Source organism: Hippopotamus amphibius, chromosome 3 (genome assembly GCF_030028045.1).
Source record: "Hippopotamus amphibius kiboko isolate mHipAmp2 chromosome 3, mHipAmp2.hap2, whole genome shotgun sequence".
In the NCBI taxonomy this organism is placed as follows: domain Eukaryota; kingdom Metazoa; phylum Chordata; class Mammalia; order Artiodactyla; family Hippopotamidae; genus Hippopotamus; species Hippopotamus amphibius.
In genome coordinates, this window is record NC_080188.1 from 123913439 (window position 1) to 123930091 (window position 16653).

General features: G+C 37.7%; 1 protein-coding gene across 1 annotated transcript in view; it reads left to right on the plus strand.

The window, feature by feature from the left end:
- LOC130849158 (solute carrier family 22 member 10-like) overlaps nucleotides 1-16653 on the plus strand; it is a 47576-nt gene that overhangs the window by 22023 nt on the left and 8900 nt on the right. Inside the window, exons 3-6 of the mRNA XM_057727821.1 lie at nucleotides 10366-10520; nucleotides 10623-10791; nucleotides 12051-12174; nucleotides 12652-12767. Coding sequence (XP_057583804.1) covers nucleotides 10366-10520; nucleotides 10623-10791; nucleotides 12051-12174; nucleotides 12652-12767 — 564 coding nt within the window. The remainder of the gene's footprint in view (nucleotides 1-10365; nucleotides 10521-10622; nucleotides 10792-12050; nucleotides 12175-12651; nucleotides 12768-16653) is intronic.

Here is a 16653-nt window from a genome sequence, read left to right on the forward strand (position 1 = left end):
TGGAAGAAATGGATACATTCTTAGAAAAATACAATCTTCCAAGACTGAACCAGGAAGAAATAGAAACTAGGAACAGACCAATCACAAGTATGGAAATTGAGGCAGTGATTAAACATCTCCCAACACACAAAAGCCCAGGGCCAGATGGATTCACAGGCAAATTCTATCAAACATTTAGAGAAGGGCTAACACCTATCTTCTCAAACTCTTCCAAAATATAGCAGAAGGAGGAACACTCCCAAACTCATTCTATGAGGCCACCATCAACCTGATACCAGGACCAGGCAAAGATGTCACAAAGAAAGAAAATTACAGACCAATATCACTGATGAATATACGTGCAAAAATCCTCCATTAAATACTAGCTAATGGAATCCAACAGCACATTAAAAAAATCATCCACCATGATCAAGTGGGGTTTATCCCTGGGATGCAAGGATTCATCAATATACACAAATCAATGTGATACATCATATCAACAAATTGAAGGATAAAAACCATTTGATGATCTCAATAGATGCAGAAAAAGCTTTTGACAAAATTCAAAAACCATTTATGATAAAAGCTCTCTAGAATATGGGCATAGAAGGAAATTACCTCAATATAATCAAAGCCATATATGAGAAACTGACAACCAACATCCTTCTAAATGGGGAAAACTGAAAGAATTCCCTCTTAGAACAGGAAAAAGACAAGGGTGTCCACTCTCACCATTCTTTTTTTTTTTTTTTTTTTGGGGGGGTACATCATGTTCAATCATCTGTTTTTATACACATATCCCCGTATTCCCTCCCTTCCGTGACTCCCCCCCCAAGTACCCCCACCCTCCCTGCCCCAGTCCTCTAAGGCATCTTCCATCCTCGAGTTGGACTCCCTTTGTTATACAACAACTTCCCACTGACTATTTTACAGTTGGTAGTATATATATGTCTGTGCTACTCTCTCGCTTCGTCTGAGCTTCCCCTTCACCCCCCGCCCCCTCCCATACCTCGAGTTCTCCAGTCCATTCTCGGTATCTGCATCCTTATTCTTGTCACTGAGTTCATCTACCATTTTTAGATTCCGTATATGTGAGTTAGCATACAATATTTGTCCTTCTCTTTCTGACTTACTTCACTCTGTATGACAGATTGTAGTTCTATCCACCTCATTACATATAGCTCCATCTCATCCCTTTTTATAGCTGAGTAATATTCCATTGTATATATATGCCACATCTTCTGTATCCATTCATTTGTTGATGGGCATTTAGGTTGCTTCCATGTCCTGGCTATTGTAAATAGTGCTGGAATAAACATTATGGTACAAGTTTCTTTTGGGATTATGGTTTTCTTTGGGTATATGCCCAGAAGTGGGATGACTGGATCATATGGTAGTTCTATTTGTAGTTTTTTAAGGAACCTCCAAATAGTTTTTTCATAGTGGCTGTACCAACTTACAGTCCCACCAACAGTGCAGGAGAGTTCCCTTTTCTCCACACCCTCTCCAACATTTGTGGTTTTCAGACTTTCTGATGATGGCCATTCCGATTGGTGTGAGGTGATACCTCATTGTGGCTTTGATTTGCATTTCTCTGATGATGAGTGATGTTGAGCATCTTTTCATGTGTCTGTTGGCCATCTGTATGTCTTCTTTGGAGAAATGTCTATTTAGGTCTTCTGCCCATTTGTGGATTGGGTTATTTGCTTTTTTGGTGCTAAGCTTCATGAGCTGTTTGTATATTTTGGAGGTTAATCCTTTGAATGTTGTTTCATAGACAATTATTTTTTCCCATTCTGAGGGTTGCCTTTTAGTCTTGTTTATGGTTTCTTTTGCTGTGCAAAAGCTTTTAAGTTTCATGAGGTCCCATTCGTTTATTCTTGATTTGATATCCATGATTCTAGGAGGTGGGTCCAAAAGGATGTTGCTTTGAAGGATGTCCTAGAGTGTTCTGCCTATGTTTTCCTCTAGGAGTTTTATAGTGTCTGGCCTTACATGTAGGTCTTTAATCCATTTGGAGTTTATTTTTGTGTATGGTGTTAGGAGGTGTTCTAATTTCATTCTTTTACATGTTGCTGTCCAATTTTCCCAGCACCACTTATTGAAGAGGCTGTCTTTTTTCCATTGTATACTCGTGCCTCCTTTGTCAAAGATAAGGTGCCCATATGTGTTTGGGCTTACTTCTGAGTTCTCTATTCTATTCCATTGATTGTTCTTTCTATTTTTGTGCCAGTACCATACTGTCTTGATCACTATGGCCTTGTAGTATAGTTTGAAGTCAGGAAGCCTGATTCCACCAACTCCATTTTTCCTTCTCAAGATTGCTTTGGCTATTCGGGGTCTTTTGCGTTTCCATACAAATCGTAAGATTGCTTGCTCTAGTTCTGTGAAAAATGCCATTGGTAATTTGATCGGGATTGCATTGAATCTGTAAATTGCTTTGGGTAGTACAGACATTTTCACGATGTTGATTCTTCCAATCCAGGAACATGGTATGTCCCTCCATCTGTTTGTGTCGTCTTTGATTTCTTTCATCAATGTCTTAAAGTTTTCTGCATACAGATCTTTTGCCTCCTTAGGCAGGTTTATTCCTAGGTATTTTATTCTTTTGGTTGCAATGGTGAATGGGAGAGTTTCCTTAATTTCTCTTTCTGCTCTTCCGTTGTTAGTGTATAGGAATGCAAGAGATTTCTGTGCATTAATTTTGTATCCTGATACTTTACTAAACTCATCAATTAGTGCTAGCAGTTTTCTGGTAGAGTCTTTCAGGTTTTCTATATATAATATCATGTCATCTGCAAAGAGTGACAATTTTACTTCTTTTCAAATTTGGATTCCTTTGATTTCTTTTTCTTCTCTGATTGCTGTGGCTAAAACTTCCAAAACTATGTTGAATAATAGTGGTGAGAGTGGACACCCTTGTCTTGTTCCTGTTCTTAGAGGGAATTCTTCCAGTTTTTTCCCATTAAGAACGATGTTGGCTTTTGGTTTTTCATATATGGCTTTTATTATGTTGAGGTAATTTCCTTCTATGCCCATTTTCTGGAGAGCTTTTATCATAAATGGGTGTTGAACTTTGTCAAAAGCTTTTTCTGCATCTATTGAAATGATCATATGGTTTTTATCCTTCAATTTGTTGATATGATGTATCACGTTGATTGATTTGTGTATATTGAAGAATCCTTGCATCCCAGGGATAAACCCCACTTGATCATGGTGTATGATTTTTTTAATGTGCTGTTGGAGTCTGTTCGCTAGTATTTTGTTGAGGATTTTTGCATCTATATTCATCAGTGATATTGGTCTGTAGTTTTCTTTTTTTGTGACATCTTTGCCTGGTTTTGGTATCAGGGTGATGGTGGCCTCATAGAATGAGTTTGGGAGTGTTCCACCTTCTGCAATATTTTGGAAGAGTTTGAGAAGGATAGGTGTTAACTCTTCTCGAAATGTTTGATAGAATTCGCCCGTGAACCCATCTGGTCCTGGGCTTTTGTGTGTTGGGTGATTTTTAATCACTGCCTCAATTTCCGTACTTGTGATTGGTCTGTTCATGGTTTCTATTTCTTCCTGGTTCAGTCTTGGAAGATTGTATTTTTCTAAGAATGTATCCATTTCTTCCAGGTTATCCAATTGATTGGCATATAGTTGCTTGTAGTAGTCTCTCATGATTTTTTGTATTTCTGAGGTGTCCGTTGTTACTTCTCCTTTTTCATTTCTAATTCTGTTGATTTGCATCTTCACCCTTTTTTTCTTGATGAGTCTGGCTAATGGTTTATCAATTTTGTTAATCTTCTCAAAGAACCAGCTTTTAGTTTTATTTATTTTTCTTATGGTTTCTGTCCTTTCTTTTTCATTTATTTCTGCTCTGATCTTTATGATTTCTTTCCTTCTGCTCACATTGAGGTTTCTTTGTTCTTCTTTCTCTAGTTGTTTGAGGTGTAAGGTTAGGTTGTTTATTCGATCATTTTCTTGTTTCTTAAGGTAGGACTGTATTGCTATAAACTTCCCTCTTAGAACTGCTTTTGCCGCATCCCATAGGTTTTGGGTTGTTGTGTTTTCGTTGTCATTTGTTTCTAGATATTTTTTGATTTCCTCTTTGATTTCTTTAGTGATTCCTTGGTTGTTTAAGAGTGAATTGTTTGGCCTCCATGTGTTTGTATTTTTTGCAGTTTTTTTCCTGTAATTGATATCTAGTCTCATGGCGTGGTCTGAGAAGATGCTTGATATGATTTCAATTTTCTTGAAATTGCTGAGGTTTGATTTGTGACCCAAGATGCGATCTATCCTGGAAAATGTTCCGTGTGCATTTGAGAAGAAAGTGTAGTCTGTCGTTTTTGGATGGAATGTCCTATAAATATCAATGAAGTCGAGATGGTCTAATGTGTCATTTAAAGCTTGTGTGTCTTTGTTTATTTTTTGTTTGGATGATCTGTCCATTGATGTAAGTGGGGTGTTCAAGTCTCCCACTATTATTGTGTTACTTTTGATGTCCCCTTTTATAGCTGTTAGCATTTGCCTTATGTATTGAGGTGCTCCTATATTGGGGGCATAGATATTTACCATTGTGATATGTTCTTCTTGGATGGATCCCTTGATCATTATGTAGTGTCCTTCCTTGTCTCTTTTAATATTCTTTACTTTCAAGTCTAATTTGTCTGATATGAGTATTGCTACTCCAGCTTTCTTTTGACTTCCATGTGCATGGAATCTCTTTTTCCATCCCTTTCCTTTCAGTCTATATGTATCCCTTGGTCTGAAGTGGGTTTCTTGTAGGCAGCATATAGAAGAGTCTTGTTTTTGGATCCATTCAGCCACTCTGTGTCTTTTGGTTGGAGCATTTAATCCATTGACATTTAAAGTGATTATTGACATGTGTGTTCCAATTCCCATTTTCTTAATTGTTTTGTGTTTGTATTTGTAGGTGTTTTCCTTTTCTTGTGTTTCCTACTTAGAGAAGTTCCTTTAGCACTTGTTGTAAGGCTGGTTTGGTGGTGCTGAATTCTCTTAACTTTTGCTTGTCTGGAAAGCTTTTGATTTCTCCCTGAAATCTGAATGAGATTCTTGCTGGGTAGAGGATTCTTGGCTGTAGGTTTCTCTCTTTCAGGACTTTCAGTATATCCTGCCATTCCCTTCTGGCCTGCAGAGTTTCTGTAGAAAGGTCAGCTGTTATCCTGATGGGTTTTCCCTTACATGTTGTTTGTTGCTTTTCTCTTGATGCTTTTCATATTTTTTCTTTGTGTTTAATTGTCATTAGTTTGATTAATATGTGTCTTGATGTATTTCTCCTTGGGTTTATTCTGTATGGGACTCTCTGTGCTTCTTGGACTTGGTTAATTATTTCCTTTCCCATGTTGGGGAAGTTTTCCACTATAACCTTTTCAAATATTTTCTCAGACCCTTTCTTGTTTTCTTCTTCTTCTGGGATGCCTATAATTCGAATGTTGGTACGTTTAAGGTTATCACTGAGGTCTCGGAAACTGTCTTCTAATCTTTTTATTCTTTTTTCTTTTTCCTGCTCTGTGGCAGTTATTTCCCCCATTCTATCTTCCAACTCACTTATTCGTTCTTCTGCCTCAGTCATTCTGCTGGTTATAGCATCTAGAGTATTTTTAATTTCAGTTATTTTGTTATCCATTGCTGTTTGTTTTTCTGAGTTCTTATGAACTGTTTCTTGTACTTTCTCTATTTTGTTATCGAGATTTTGTATCATTTTTACTATCATTACTCTAAATCTTTTTCGGCATTTTTCCTATTTCCTCTTCATTTATTTGGTCTTGTGGGTTTTTTTCCTGCTCCTTTGCCTGCATGGTGTTTCTTTGTTTCCTCATGGTTGTCCAAACTTTTGGGGTTACTTGTCCTGGTGATAGAGGTGTTTATAGAAGACTGTCCAAGCCTCAGACTAATGTGCAAGTATTGGATTAAACGAATATTAAATCTAGGAAACACATACATATATAAGACACACAATTACTGAATCCGTTAGGACATAAGGCTCTAGAAAGACCTGACAGAACCCCAGTGTGCTATCAGATATTCAAAGAGAAACCCAGCAGAAATTGACAACTGAAACAGAACAAATCAGAGACAAAAGCAAAAGCAAACAAACAACAAATAACACCCTACACCTACAAACATCAATCCAGGGAGATTTTGTAAGCTAGGATCAAATATAGAAAAGAGCTGGAGTACCACCAGAGAGAATGGAGATTCTCAGAATGTAATTAGACAACTGTACTAAGAACTAAGATAAAGACAAAAGCCTAATATTAAATACCAAGGCAGTGCGTCATCTGGAGAATAGAGCAAGGAGTCTGAGCAGACCGATAGTGTTGCTTATAAGTATGTTAAGATAAAATAAGTTTAAAAAGGCTGGAAGAAATGGGAACAGAAGAGCGTAATGTGGTTGGAAATATGCAAATAAAAAGAAAGGAATAGAAATGTATTAAAGATAGGGATGAAAGGAAAGTATGAGAGATATTTTGTCCGTACTACCAAAAACTTAGCTAGATATAAAAGTATATATAAAGGTAAAAAAAAAAAAAAAAGAATAAAAAATATCATTAAAAAATTATGTTATAAAACTTATAGATCCCTTAGGGCTCAGATCATATTTAATAAATCAAAAAATAAAAAAAAAATAAAAAAAATAAAAGAATAAAAATATCATTAAAAAATTATGTTATAAAACTTGTAGATCGCTTAGGGCTCAGATCGTATTTAATAAATCAAAAAATAAAAAAAAAATAAAAAAATAAAAGAATAAAAAATATCATTAAAAAATTATGTTATAAAACTTGTAGATCCCTTAGGGCTAAGATCGTATTTAATAAATCCAAAAAAAAAAAAAAAAATCCAGAACTGATCCCAGAATGGACCAGTTCAATAGGTATTGATACTACTCTTTCTGTTTCCTTAGCGTCTCAGCTGTAAGTGTCCTTCTCCTTGCCTTGGGTTTTTTTTGCATTATTCTGTGACCAGCAGAGGTTCCTTTATTGTTCGTTTGTAAGCCTCGGTGTGTGGGGAGGGAGAGGGTACAATAGTGGCTCCTTCTCCTGGGAGTGAGTGAGCAGTGGCGCACTGTTGTTTCAGTCGGGCTTGGAGGTGCCTGTTGCAGAGGGCGCTGGTGGCTCAGGCGTAAACAGAAAGTCTTAGAGTTGGGCCTCTCTCGGGGTTTTATTCTTATTGATGCTGTTGTTTTTTGTTTTTTTTTTTTCCTCTCGGCAGCCTCCCTGCTGCTGGCATTGCAAGGGGTTTTAATCTAGCCCCGCCCGAGTGCCTGAGGCTGCTTGTTATCCCTGAGCACCTTAGGTGGCCCGCAGGGCGTCTCTCCACTGCCTGTTGCAGAGGTGCCGAAAGAGAGGGAGAGGCTATGCGCGCGGCTCCTCCCCCCTGCCCGTGAGCCCGCAGTCTCCAGCCGCCATCATGGCCGGGCAGCTCTCAGGGACGGGCACCCCTCTCCGCGGACCTCCTCCCTCCTGTGCTCTCGGTCCGTCACCCTACCAGCAACAATGTTTCTCACCCTGAACCAGCTCTCCGGTTCCCACGCTCCCGCTCCTGGACCCTCCGTTCAGCCGCGGATCAATGTCTCGGTCCGGGAACGTTGAGCTGCGCTGTGGACCCTCCGTATGTTTCTCACTCCCTCCCGTCTGCCACAGCTCCGCCGCTTCACCCTCTTTGAGCCGTCGTAGATGCCTCCCTAACGGCTATGTCGGGCTCCCCGCAGCCCTTTCTGGTGTCCGAGGCCGTCTGCTGGTGTTCAGCTGGTTCTCTGTGGGAATGACTGCATCCTTCCATGCATTCCCAATGCATCTGTGGAGAGGGATGCACTCCATGTCTCTCTACTTCGCCGCCATCTTTATTAACCCTCTCTCACCATTCTTATTCAACATAGTTTTGGAAAATTTAGCCACAACAATCAGAGAAGAAAAAGAAATAAAATGAATCCAAATTGGAAAAGAAGAAATAAAATTTTCACTCTTTGCAGATGACATGATATTATATATAGAAAACCCTAAAGATTCTACCAGAAAACTGCTAGCACTAATTGATGAATTTAGTAAAGCAGCAGGATACAAAATTAATGCACAGAAATCTCTTGCATTCCTATACACTAACAATGGAAGAGCAGAAAGAGAAATTAAGGAAACTCTTCCATTTACCATAGCAAAAAAAGAATAAAATACCTAGGAATAAACCTGCCTAAAGAGTCAAAAGATCTGTATGCAGAAAACTTTAAGACACTGATGAAAGAAATCAAAGACGACACAAACAGGTGGAGGGACATACCATGTTCCTGGATTGGAAGAATCAACATTGTGAAAATGACTATACTATCCAAAGCAATTTACAGATTCAATGCAATCCCGATCAAATTACCAATGGCATTTTTCACAGAACTAGAGCAAGAAATCTTATGATTTGTGTGGAAACACAAAAGACCCCGAATAGCCAAAGCAATCTTGAGAAGGAAAAATGGAGTTGGTGGAATCAGGCTTCCTGACTTCAAACTATACTACAAGGCTATAGTGATCAAGACAGTATGGTACTGGCACAAAAATAGAAAGGAAGATCAATGGAATAGAATAGAGAACTCAGAGGTAAGCCCAAGCACATACGGGCATCTTATCTTTGACAACGGAGCAAGAATACACAATGGAAAAAAACAGCCTCTTCAATAAGTGATGCTGGGAAAATTGGACAGCTACATGCAAAAGAATGAAATTAGAACATTTCCTAACACCATCCACAACAATAAACTCCAAATGGAGTAAAGACCTACATGTAAGGCCAGACACTATAAAACTCCTAGAGGAAAACAGGCAGAACAAGCTATGACATCCATCAAAGCACGATCCCTTTGGACCCACCTCCTAGAATCATGGAAATAAAATCAAGAATAAACAAATGGGACCTCATGAAATTTAAAAGCTTTTGCACAGCGAAAGAAACCATAAACAAGACTAAAAGGCAACCCTCGGAATGGGAAAAAATAGTTGCCTATGAAACAACGGACAAAGGAATAACCTCCAAAATATACAAGCAGCTCATGAAGCTTAATACCAAAAAGGCAATAAACCAATCCACAAATGGGCAGAAGACCTAAATAGACATTGCTCTAAAGAAGACATACAGATGGCCAACAAACACATGAAAAGATGCTCAACATCACTAATCATCAGAGAAATGCAAGTCAAAGCCACAATGAGGTATCACCTCACATGGGTCAGAATGGCCATCATCAGAAAATCTGGAAACAACAAATGTTGGAGAGGGTGTGGAGAAAAGGGAACTCTCCTGCACTGTTGGTGGGAATATAAGTTGGTACCGCCACTATGGAAAACAGTTTGGAGGTTCCTTAAAAAACTAAAAATATAGCTACCATAAGTACTATAGTGGGCAGCAAGAAATTTTCTCTTTTTTTAACCCATTGTGTTATCTCTGTTTCATAGATGTAGCAATTATTTCCTGTGATTGTTTCTACCATTTCATTTTTTTTGTTTTCTGTGTCATATTCTTGATGATGATAATGTTTGTGATTATTTGATGTTTTGTATTTTCCTATGATTCACATTTTCTGCCTTTTGTGGGGATTATTTGAATTTTTGAAGAATTCAGTTTCAAGTATTGCAGAGGAATTCCCAAACCCAAAATGTGTGTATTAGCTTTTATTCCTGGGCATATATGTTAGCACATCTTGTTTAGTGCAAGTTGTATCCATTAAGTTTCCCTTTTCTTGACACCCGTGGAACACAGAATTCCCTTTTTCTTATTTGTCCTTCACCTTATTTCACTTCATTCTCTATCTTACATAATTTTTTCCTCTGAGAAATTTACATAATATCCTCTGTCTGGGTTATAATGCTCTTATATTCTGTTCTAAGAAACACATTGCTATAAATCCCGATTCATCAAAGAGTGACTTACATAAATCATCAACCACTTTGATGCAATGTCCCACTGATCTTTTGCATCTGTTTAGCCTTAACCTGTCTGGTCCTAGAACCCGAATATACTTTCAGGTCTCTTGTGTTATTGACACTATATAGACTGTCTACTGTGCTAAATACACATGCTATCCCATGAATGCTTACGCTATATTCCAGTTTGCAACATCACAGTTTCTTTTATGTGGTATCACTTGGTGTCACAGGCCTCTTGGTGATTGGATGGTGAAGTTTTGTTATTGTCAGTCTGTATCATACACAATGAGTGTTAATTTGAGGAGATTTCCGTTGTTGACTTAACTCTTGTTTTTTTTAGGCTTTCAGGTACCAAGAATCACTTGCTAGAACACTCTTTAAATTTCAAAGTATACTTTTGTTTTCTTAATATTTTACCAAAAATTATCATTACTCCCGTAATTTAAGTTCAGTCTCTGTTTCTTAGGTTTGGGCGAAAGTTGATTCTGAGGTGGTGTTTCCTGCAACTTGCCATCTCTGGGACCTGTGCAGCCTTTGCTCCCGCCTTCCTCATTTACTGCTCACTACGCTTTTGGTCAGGTTGTTCTGCTGTGGTTGTCATAGTAAATACCTGTATGCTCAGTAAGTCAACAATTTTGGCCTTCTCCATTTTCCAAGCCTTGAGTTTGATCTTGCAATTTCACCTTTATGTGACATTAATATCCCAATTTTACTTTCTTTCAGTGGTAGAGTGGACAAGGTCTCAGTCAAAAGCCCTGGTATTAACATTGATATGCTGTGCCTTTAGTATTGGACAGATAATGCTGGGAGGACTGGCTTTTGTCTTTCGAGAATGGCGTACCCTGCAGCTGGTGGTGTCTGTACCTTTCTTTGTCTTTTTCCTCTCCTCAAGGTATGAACCTTCTCTCTCACTCTGTCTTATGAGAATCTCAGATGAAAATGCATATCATCCCTGGATATATTTGATTTCTTTAATTCCCTGGACGCTTTCTTATTGTTTGGACTTAAAACCCGTCTGTCATCTGTTCACTCTGTGCAATTTGAGATTTGAGAGGCAGAACAGGAATAACAATAACCTTCTTGAAGGGAGTTGTAGGTGATTTCTACCATCCTTCTTTATAAGTCTTACACAGTATAGTGGTCACAGAGTTACTCTAATATTATTTTCCTTAGTATACAATAAATATTTTAAAAAGAACCACTTTAACTTTTTTGGCTTTGGAATGAAGGCAGTAAAGACTCAGTGATTGTCTATGTTGTAGATGAAATTGGAAAAAGGAAAAGGCGGCAAATTTATTTATATAGCTAATCGACAAAATAGCAGCACAATTTCTCCATTAGTGAAAGTGGCATGCAGATAGGGTGATTTCCATTATGTCTTCAGCACTCCGTCTTCCCTCAAATAATTTAAAGAAACATTTCTTTAGGGGTATTTCTAACCCTACACTTAAAATCAGTCTAGGGAGAATCAGCTTTAGTGATCACAGAGGGATGACTATAGATTTAATACAGCGAGATGAGTTCAGAGATAGAGGACCATGGAATCCATGTAAGATTCACCTGCTAAGTAATTCTATCCTTATTAACAATGCTACAAGGAAGCTGTCACTATGGTTCTCTTTTTATTGATGAGAAAACTGAAGCAGAAGTAAACAAGCGACTCACTTGTGTAGTTAGGTACCAACATTGCCATAGTGGCAGGGATTCTTGCAATCTTTGTTGGGCTTTAAAGTTATATAATTTGGGTGCTTCTTTTTAAAATATATATATATATATATATATATTATAAATATATACTATATGCACAGAGTTGTTAAATCCCATGCCAAGCTTTGGAAGGGAATTATACATATTGGGGACTCTCAAGCTTAAGCCTCATAAGTTTCTTGGAAAATCTGCTGATTAACCAGAGAGGAAATTTGACTCCAAAGTCTGTATTAGATTGCATGTAGTACACCTTTCAGGTGCAATGCATGCACTGGTCATTCTTATATTTTCCTTGTATTTGTGTGGTTGAATATGAGTTTCTATTGCCAACACAAGAAACAAAGTGGTAAATATAGACAGAAGGCAAAAAGCATCTGTTGCCAATAACCATGTGACATATAAGCAAGAGAGAGCTGACTGCATTGTGTGCCCTTCTTTCATCAGGTGGCTGGTGGAGTCTGCTCGGTGGCTGATTATAACCAATAAACCAGATGAGGGCTTAAAGGAACTTAAAACTGTTGCACACATAAATGGAAGAACATATGTTAAAGAAACCCTGAACATGGAGGTAAGAATGAAAGGGAAGGTGGTTATTGGAGGGAAGGGTTGGAGGGAAGACATGAACAGACACCTGCCTTCTCCTTATTGGGATAGACAAACTGTTTTTCTAACAAGGGCAGAAAGTTGAGAATACAAGCTGAGTTCTCTCATCTTTCATGTCTAGCTCATAGAAAAGAAGCTTTGCCAACTGTGCAACTACTGCTTCCTTTGGTTCACTTCCTGATCTGAATCTATAACCCATGTGTTCTCGTGGATGCCCTGCCCTCCTCGATGGCCTCATTTTCAAAATAGCATTGTTTCTGTCTCATTTCCTGGAGTCCCCCTTAACTCCCTACATCATCCTTTCATACCACATTCACACCTGTGATTGCATGTATAATATTTTATACAATAAAAAGCATCTCTCTTGTTGTATTGGGTGCCAGCACTCATCAGCATTCCTGGCAATATGCTGGCAAATGACACGTGCCTGTTGTCATTGAAGGGTTTGAGAGCTACCATGCAGGAGGAGCTGGAGGCAGCACAGACCAAAACTACTGTGTTTGACTTGTTCCGCACACCCAACCTGCGTAAAAGGATCTGTCTCCTGCTCATTGTGAGGTATGTGAGAGGGAGGTAGTGATTTGAAGATAAAAGATGAGGAAATCACATTATATAAGACTCACTTGGAACTGATTATATGATGAAGAGTTAGTTAGGTCATATAGTAGTCAGTCTCTTCAGTGGAGATTGATGTTGAATACGTCTGTCACAGTGTAGATTTTGGCACTGAATTTTCTTTATTTTTTCTTTAAATTTTAATTGAAGCAAATGTTGCAAAAAGAAACATGAAGACATGTTGGATGCATACAAATCACTGAATACATTGATATGCTGAAATGTAACCAACCTCCAGATCAAAATAGGAAAACTCTAATTCCTCAAGAGTTCCCCTCAACTATCCCATACAACATTAGCCACCACTACCACCACCACCACCTCACTCTGTTTTATCCTCACTGCCCCCTCCAGTGCAAGATGAAGCTTAACTTTTCTGATCTCCCTCAACACAGAGGATCGTTGCCTGATCTTGACCTTCACATAATGTAATGATAAAAGTGTTCTGTGACAACCCCCTTTCCCCAGGCTCATTTATGAAGATTCACTCATTCTGTTGCATGCAACAGTAGGTTGTTCTCCTCCCTAGTGCTTTAGTTTCCAGTCAATGATTACATTACAATTTCTTTATGTGCTTCAATGTTGGTGGACTTTTGTTTGTTTCCAATTTGGTTATAGACTATTTGTGTGTGTTTGCACAAGGACTTCTGTAGTAAATCTTGTTCTTTATCTTTTTTTTTAAACTGGGATATAATTGGTTTACAATGTTGTGTTAGTTTCCACTTTACAGTGAAGAGGAGTTTCCTGTGCTATACAGCAGGATCTCATTAGTTATCTATTTTATACATATTGGTGTGTATATGTCAATCCCAATTTCCAAATTCATCCCATCCCAACATTCCTCCTTGGTGTCCATAACATTTGTTCTCTACATCTGTGTCTCTATTTCTGCCTTGCAAACAGGATCATCTGTACCACTTTTCTAGATTCCACATATACGCATTAATATATGATATTTTTCTCTTTCTGGCTTACTTCACTCTGTATGACAGTCTCTAGGTCCATCCACATCTCTCAATTTACCCAGTTTTGTTCCTTTTTATGACTGGTAATTTTCTGTTATTCCTTTGTATATATGTACTGCATCTTTATCCATTCATCTGTTGATGGGCAGTAAGTTGCTTTCATGTCCTGGCTATTGTGAATAGTGCTGCAATGAACATTGTTGTAGATGTATCTTTTTGAATTATGGTGTTCTCAGGGTATATGCCCAGTAGGGGGATTGCTGGGTCATATAGTAGTTCTATTTTTAGTTTTTTAAGGAACCTCCATACTGTTCTCCATGGTGGCTGTATCAGATCAAATTCCCACCAACACTGCAAGAGGACTCCCTTTTCTCCACACACTCTCCATCATTTACTGTTTGTAGATTTTTTGATGATGGCCATTCTGACAAGTGTGAAGTGACACCTCATTGTATTTTTGATTTGCATTTCTCTAATAATTAGTGATGTTGAGCATTTTTCACGTGCTTCTTGGCAATCTGTATATCTCCTTTGAAGAAATGTCTATTTAGGCCTTAGGCCCATTTTTCGATTGGGTTGTTCGTATTTTAAATTGAGCTACATGAGCCGTCTGTATATTTTGGAGATTAATCCTTTGTCCATTGAATAGTTGGCAAATATTGTCTCCCATTCTGAGGATTGTCTTTTCATGTTGTCCATGGTTTCCTTTGCTGGGCAGAAGATTTTGTTTCATTAGGTCACATTTGCTTATTTTTGTTTTTATTTCCAGTACTCTAGGAAGCAGATCAAAAAACATCTTGCTGTGATTTATGTCAAAGAGTATTTTTCCTATTTTTTCCTCTAAGAGTTTTATAGTGTTTGGTGTTACATTTAGGTCTTTAATTCATTTTGAGTTTATTTCTGTATATGGTGTTAGGGAGTGTTTTAATTTCATTCTTTCACATGTAGGTATCCAGTTTTCCCAGAACCACTTATTGAAGAGACTGTCTTTTCTCCATTGTATATCCTTGCCTACTTTGTCTTAGATTAGTTGACCATTAGGTGTGTGGGTTTATCTCTGGGCTTTCTATCCTGTTCCATTGATCTATATTTCTGTCTTTGTGCCTATACCATATTGTCTTAAATACTGTAGCTGTGTAGTAGAGTCTGAAGTCAGGGAGACTGATTCTTCAGCTCCATTTTTCTTTCTCTAGATTGCTTTTGCTATTCGGAGTCTTTTGTGTCTCCATACAAATTTTAAGATCTTTTGTTCTAGTTCTGTGAAAAATGCCATTTGTAGTTTGATAGGGATTGCACTGAATTGGTAAGTTGCTTTGATAGTATAGTCATTTTCACAATGTTGATTCTTCCAATCCAAGAACATGGCATATCTCTCCACCTGTTTGTGTCATCTTTGATTTCTTTCATCAGTGTTTTACAGTTTTCTGAGTACAGGTCTTTCACCTCCTTAGCTAAGTTTATTCCTAGGTATTTTATTCTTTTTGTTGCAATGGTAAATGGGATTGTTTCCTTAATTTCTCTTTCTGATCTTTCATTGTTAGTGCAGAGGAGTGCAAGAGATTTCTGTGCATTAACTTTGTACCCTGAAACTTTACCCAATTCATTGATTAGCTCTAGTAGTTTTCTGGTAGCTTCTTTAGGATTTTCTATGTATAGTATCATGTCCTTGCAGCCAGTGACAGTTTTACTTCTTTTCCAATTTGGATTCCTTTTATTTCTTTTTCTTCTCTGATTGCCATGGCTAGGACTTCCAAAGCTATGTTGAATAATAGTAGTGAGAGTAGACATCCTTGTCTTGTTCCTGATCTTAGAGGAAATGCTTTTGCTTTTTCACCATTGAGAATGGTGTATGCTGTGGGTTTGTCACATATGGCCTTTATTATGTTGAGGTAGGTTCCCTCTATGACCACTTTCTGGAGAGTTTTTTTTTTTTAATCATAAATGGGTGTTGAATCTTGTCAAAAGCTTTTTATGCATCTACTGAGATGATCATATGTTTTTTAATTATTCTTTAGTTTGTTAATATGGTATATCACATTCATTGATTTGCATATAGAAGAATCCTTGCATCCCTGGGAGATATCCCACTTGGTTATGGTGTGTGAACATTTTAATGTGTTGTTGAATTCAGTTTGCTAGTGTTATGTTGAGGATTTTTGTGTCTATACTCATCACTGATATTGGTCTGTAATTTTCTTTTTTTGTAGTATCTTTGTCTGGTTTTGGTATCAGGGTGATGATGGCTTCATAGAATGAGTTTGAGAGTGTTCCTTCCTGTGCAATATTCTGGAAGAGTTTGAGAAGGATTGGTGTTAGCTCTTCTCTAAGTGTTTGATAGAATTCACTTGTGAAGCCATTTGGTCCTGGACTTTTGTTTGGTGTAAGATTTTTAATCACAGTTTCAATTTCATTACCTGTGATTTGTCTGTTCATATTTTCTATTTCTTCCTGATTCAATCTCAGCAAGTTATACCTTCCTAAGAACTTGTCCACTTCTTCCATGTTGTCCATTTTATTGGCATATTGTTGCTTGTAGTAGTCTCTTATGATCCTTCATATTTTTGCAGTGTCCATTGTAACTTCTCTTTTTTTCATTTCTAATTTTATCAATTTGAGTCCTCTCCATCTTTTTCTTGATAAGTCTGGCTGGAGGTTATCAATTTTTGTTTATCTTCTTAAAGAACCAGCTTTCAGTTTCATTGATCTTTGCTATTGTTTTCTACATTTCTATTTCATTTATTTCTGCTCTCATCTTTATGATTTCTTTCCTTCTACTAACTTTGGGGTTTTTTGGTTTTTCTTTCTCCAGTTCCTTTAGGTGTAAGGTTAGATTGTTTATCTGAGATTTTTCTTGTTTCTTGAAT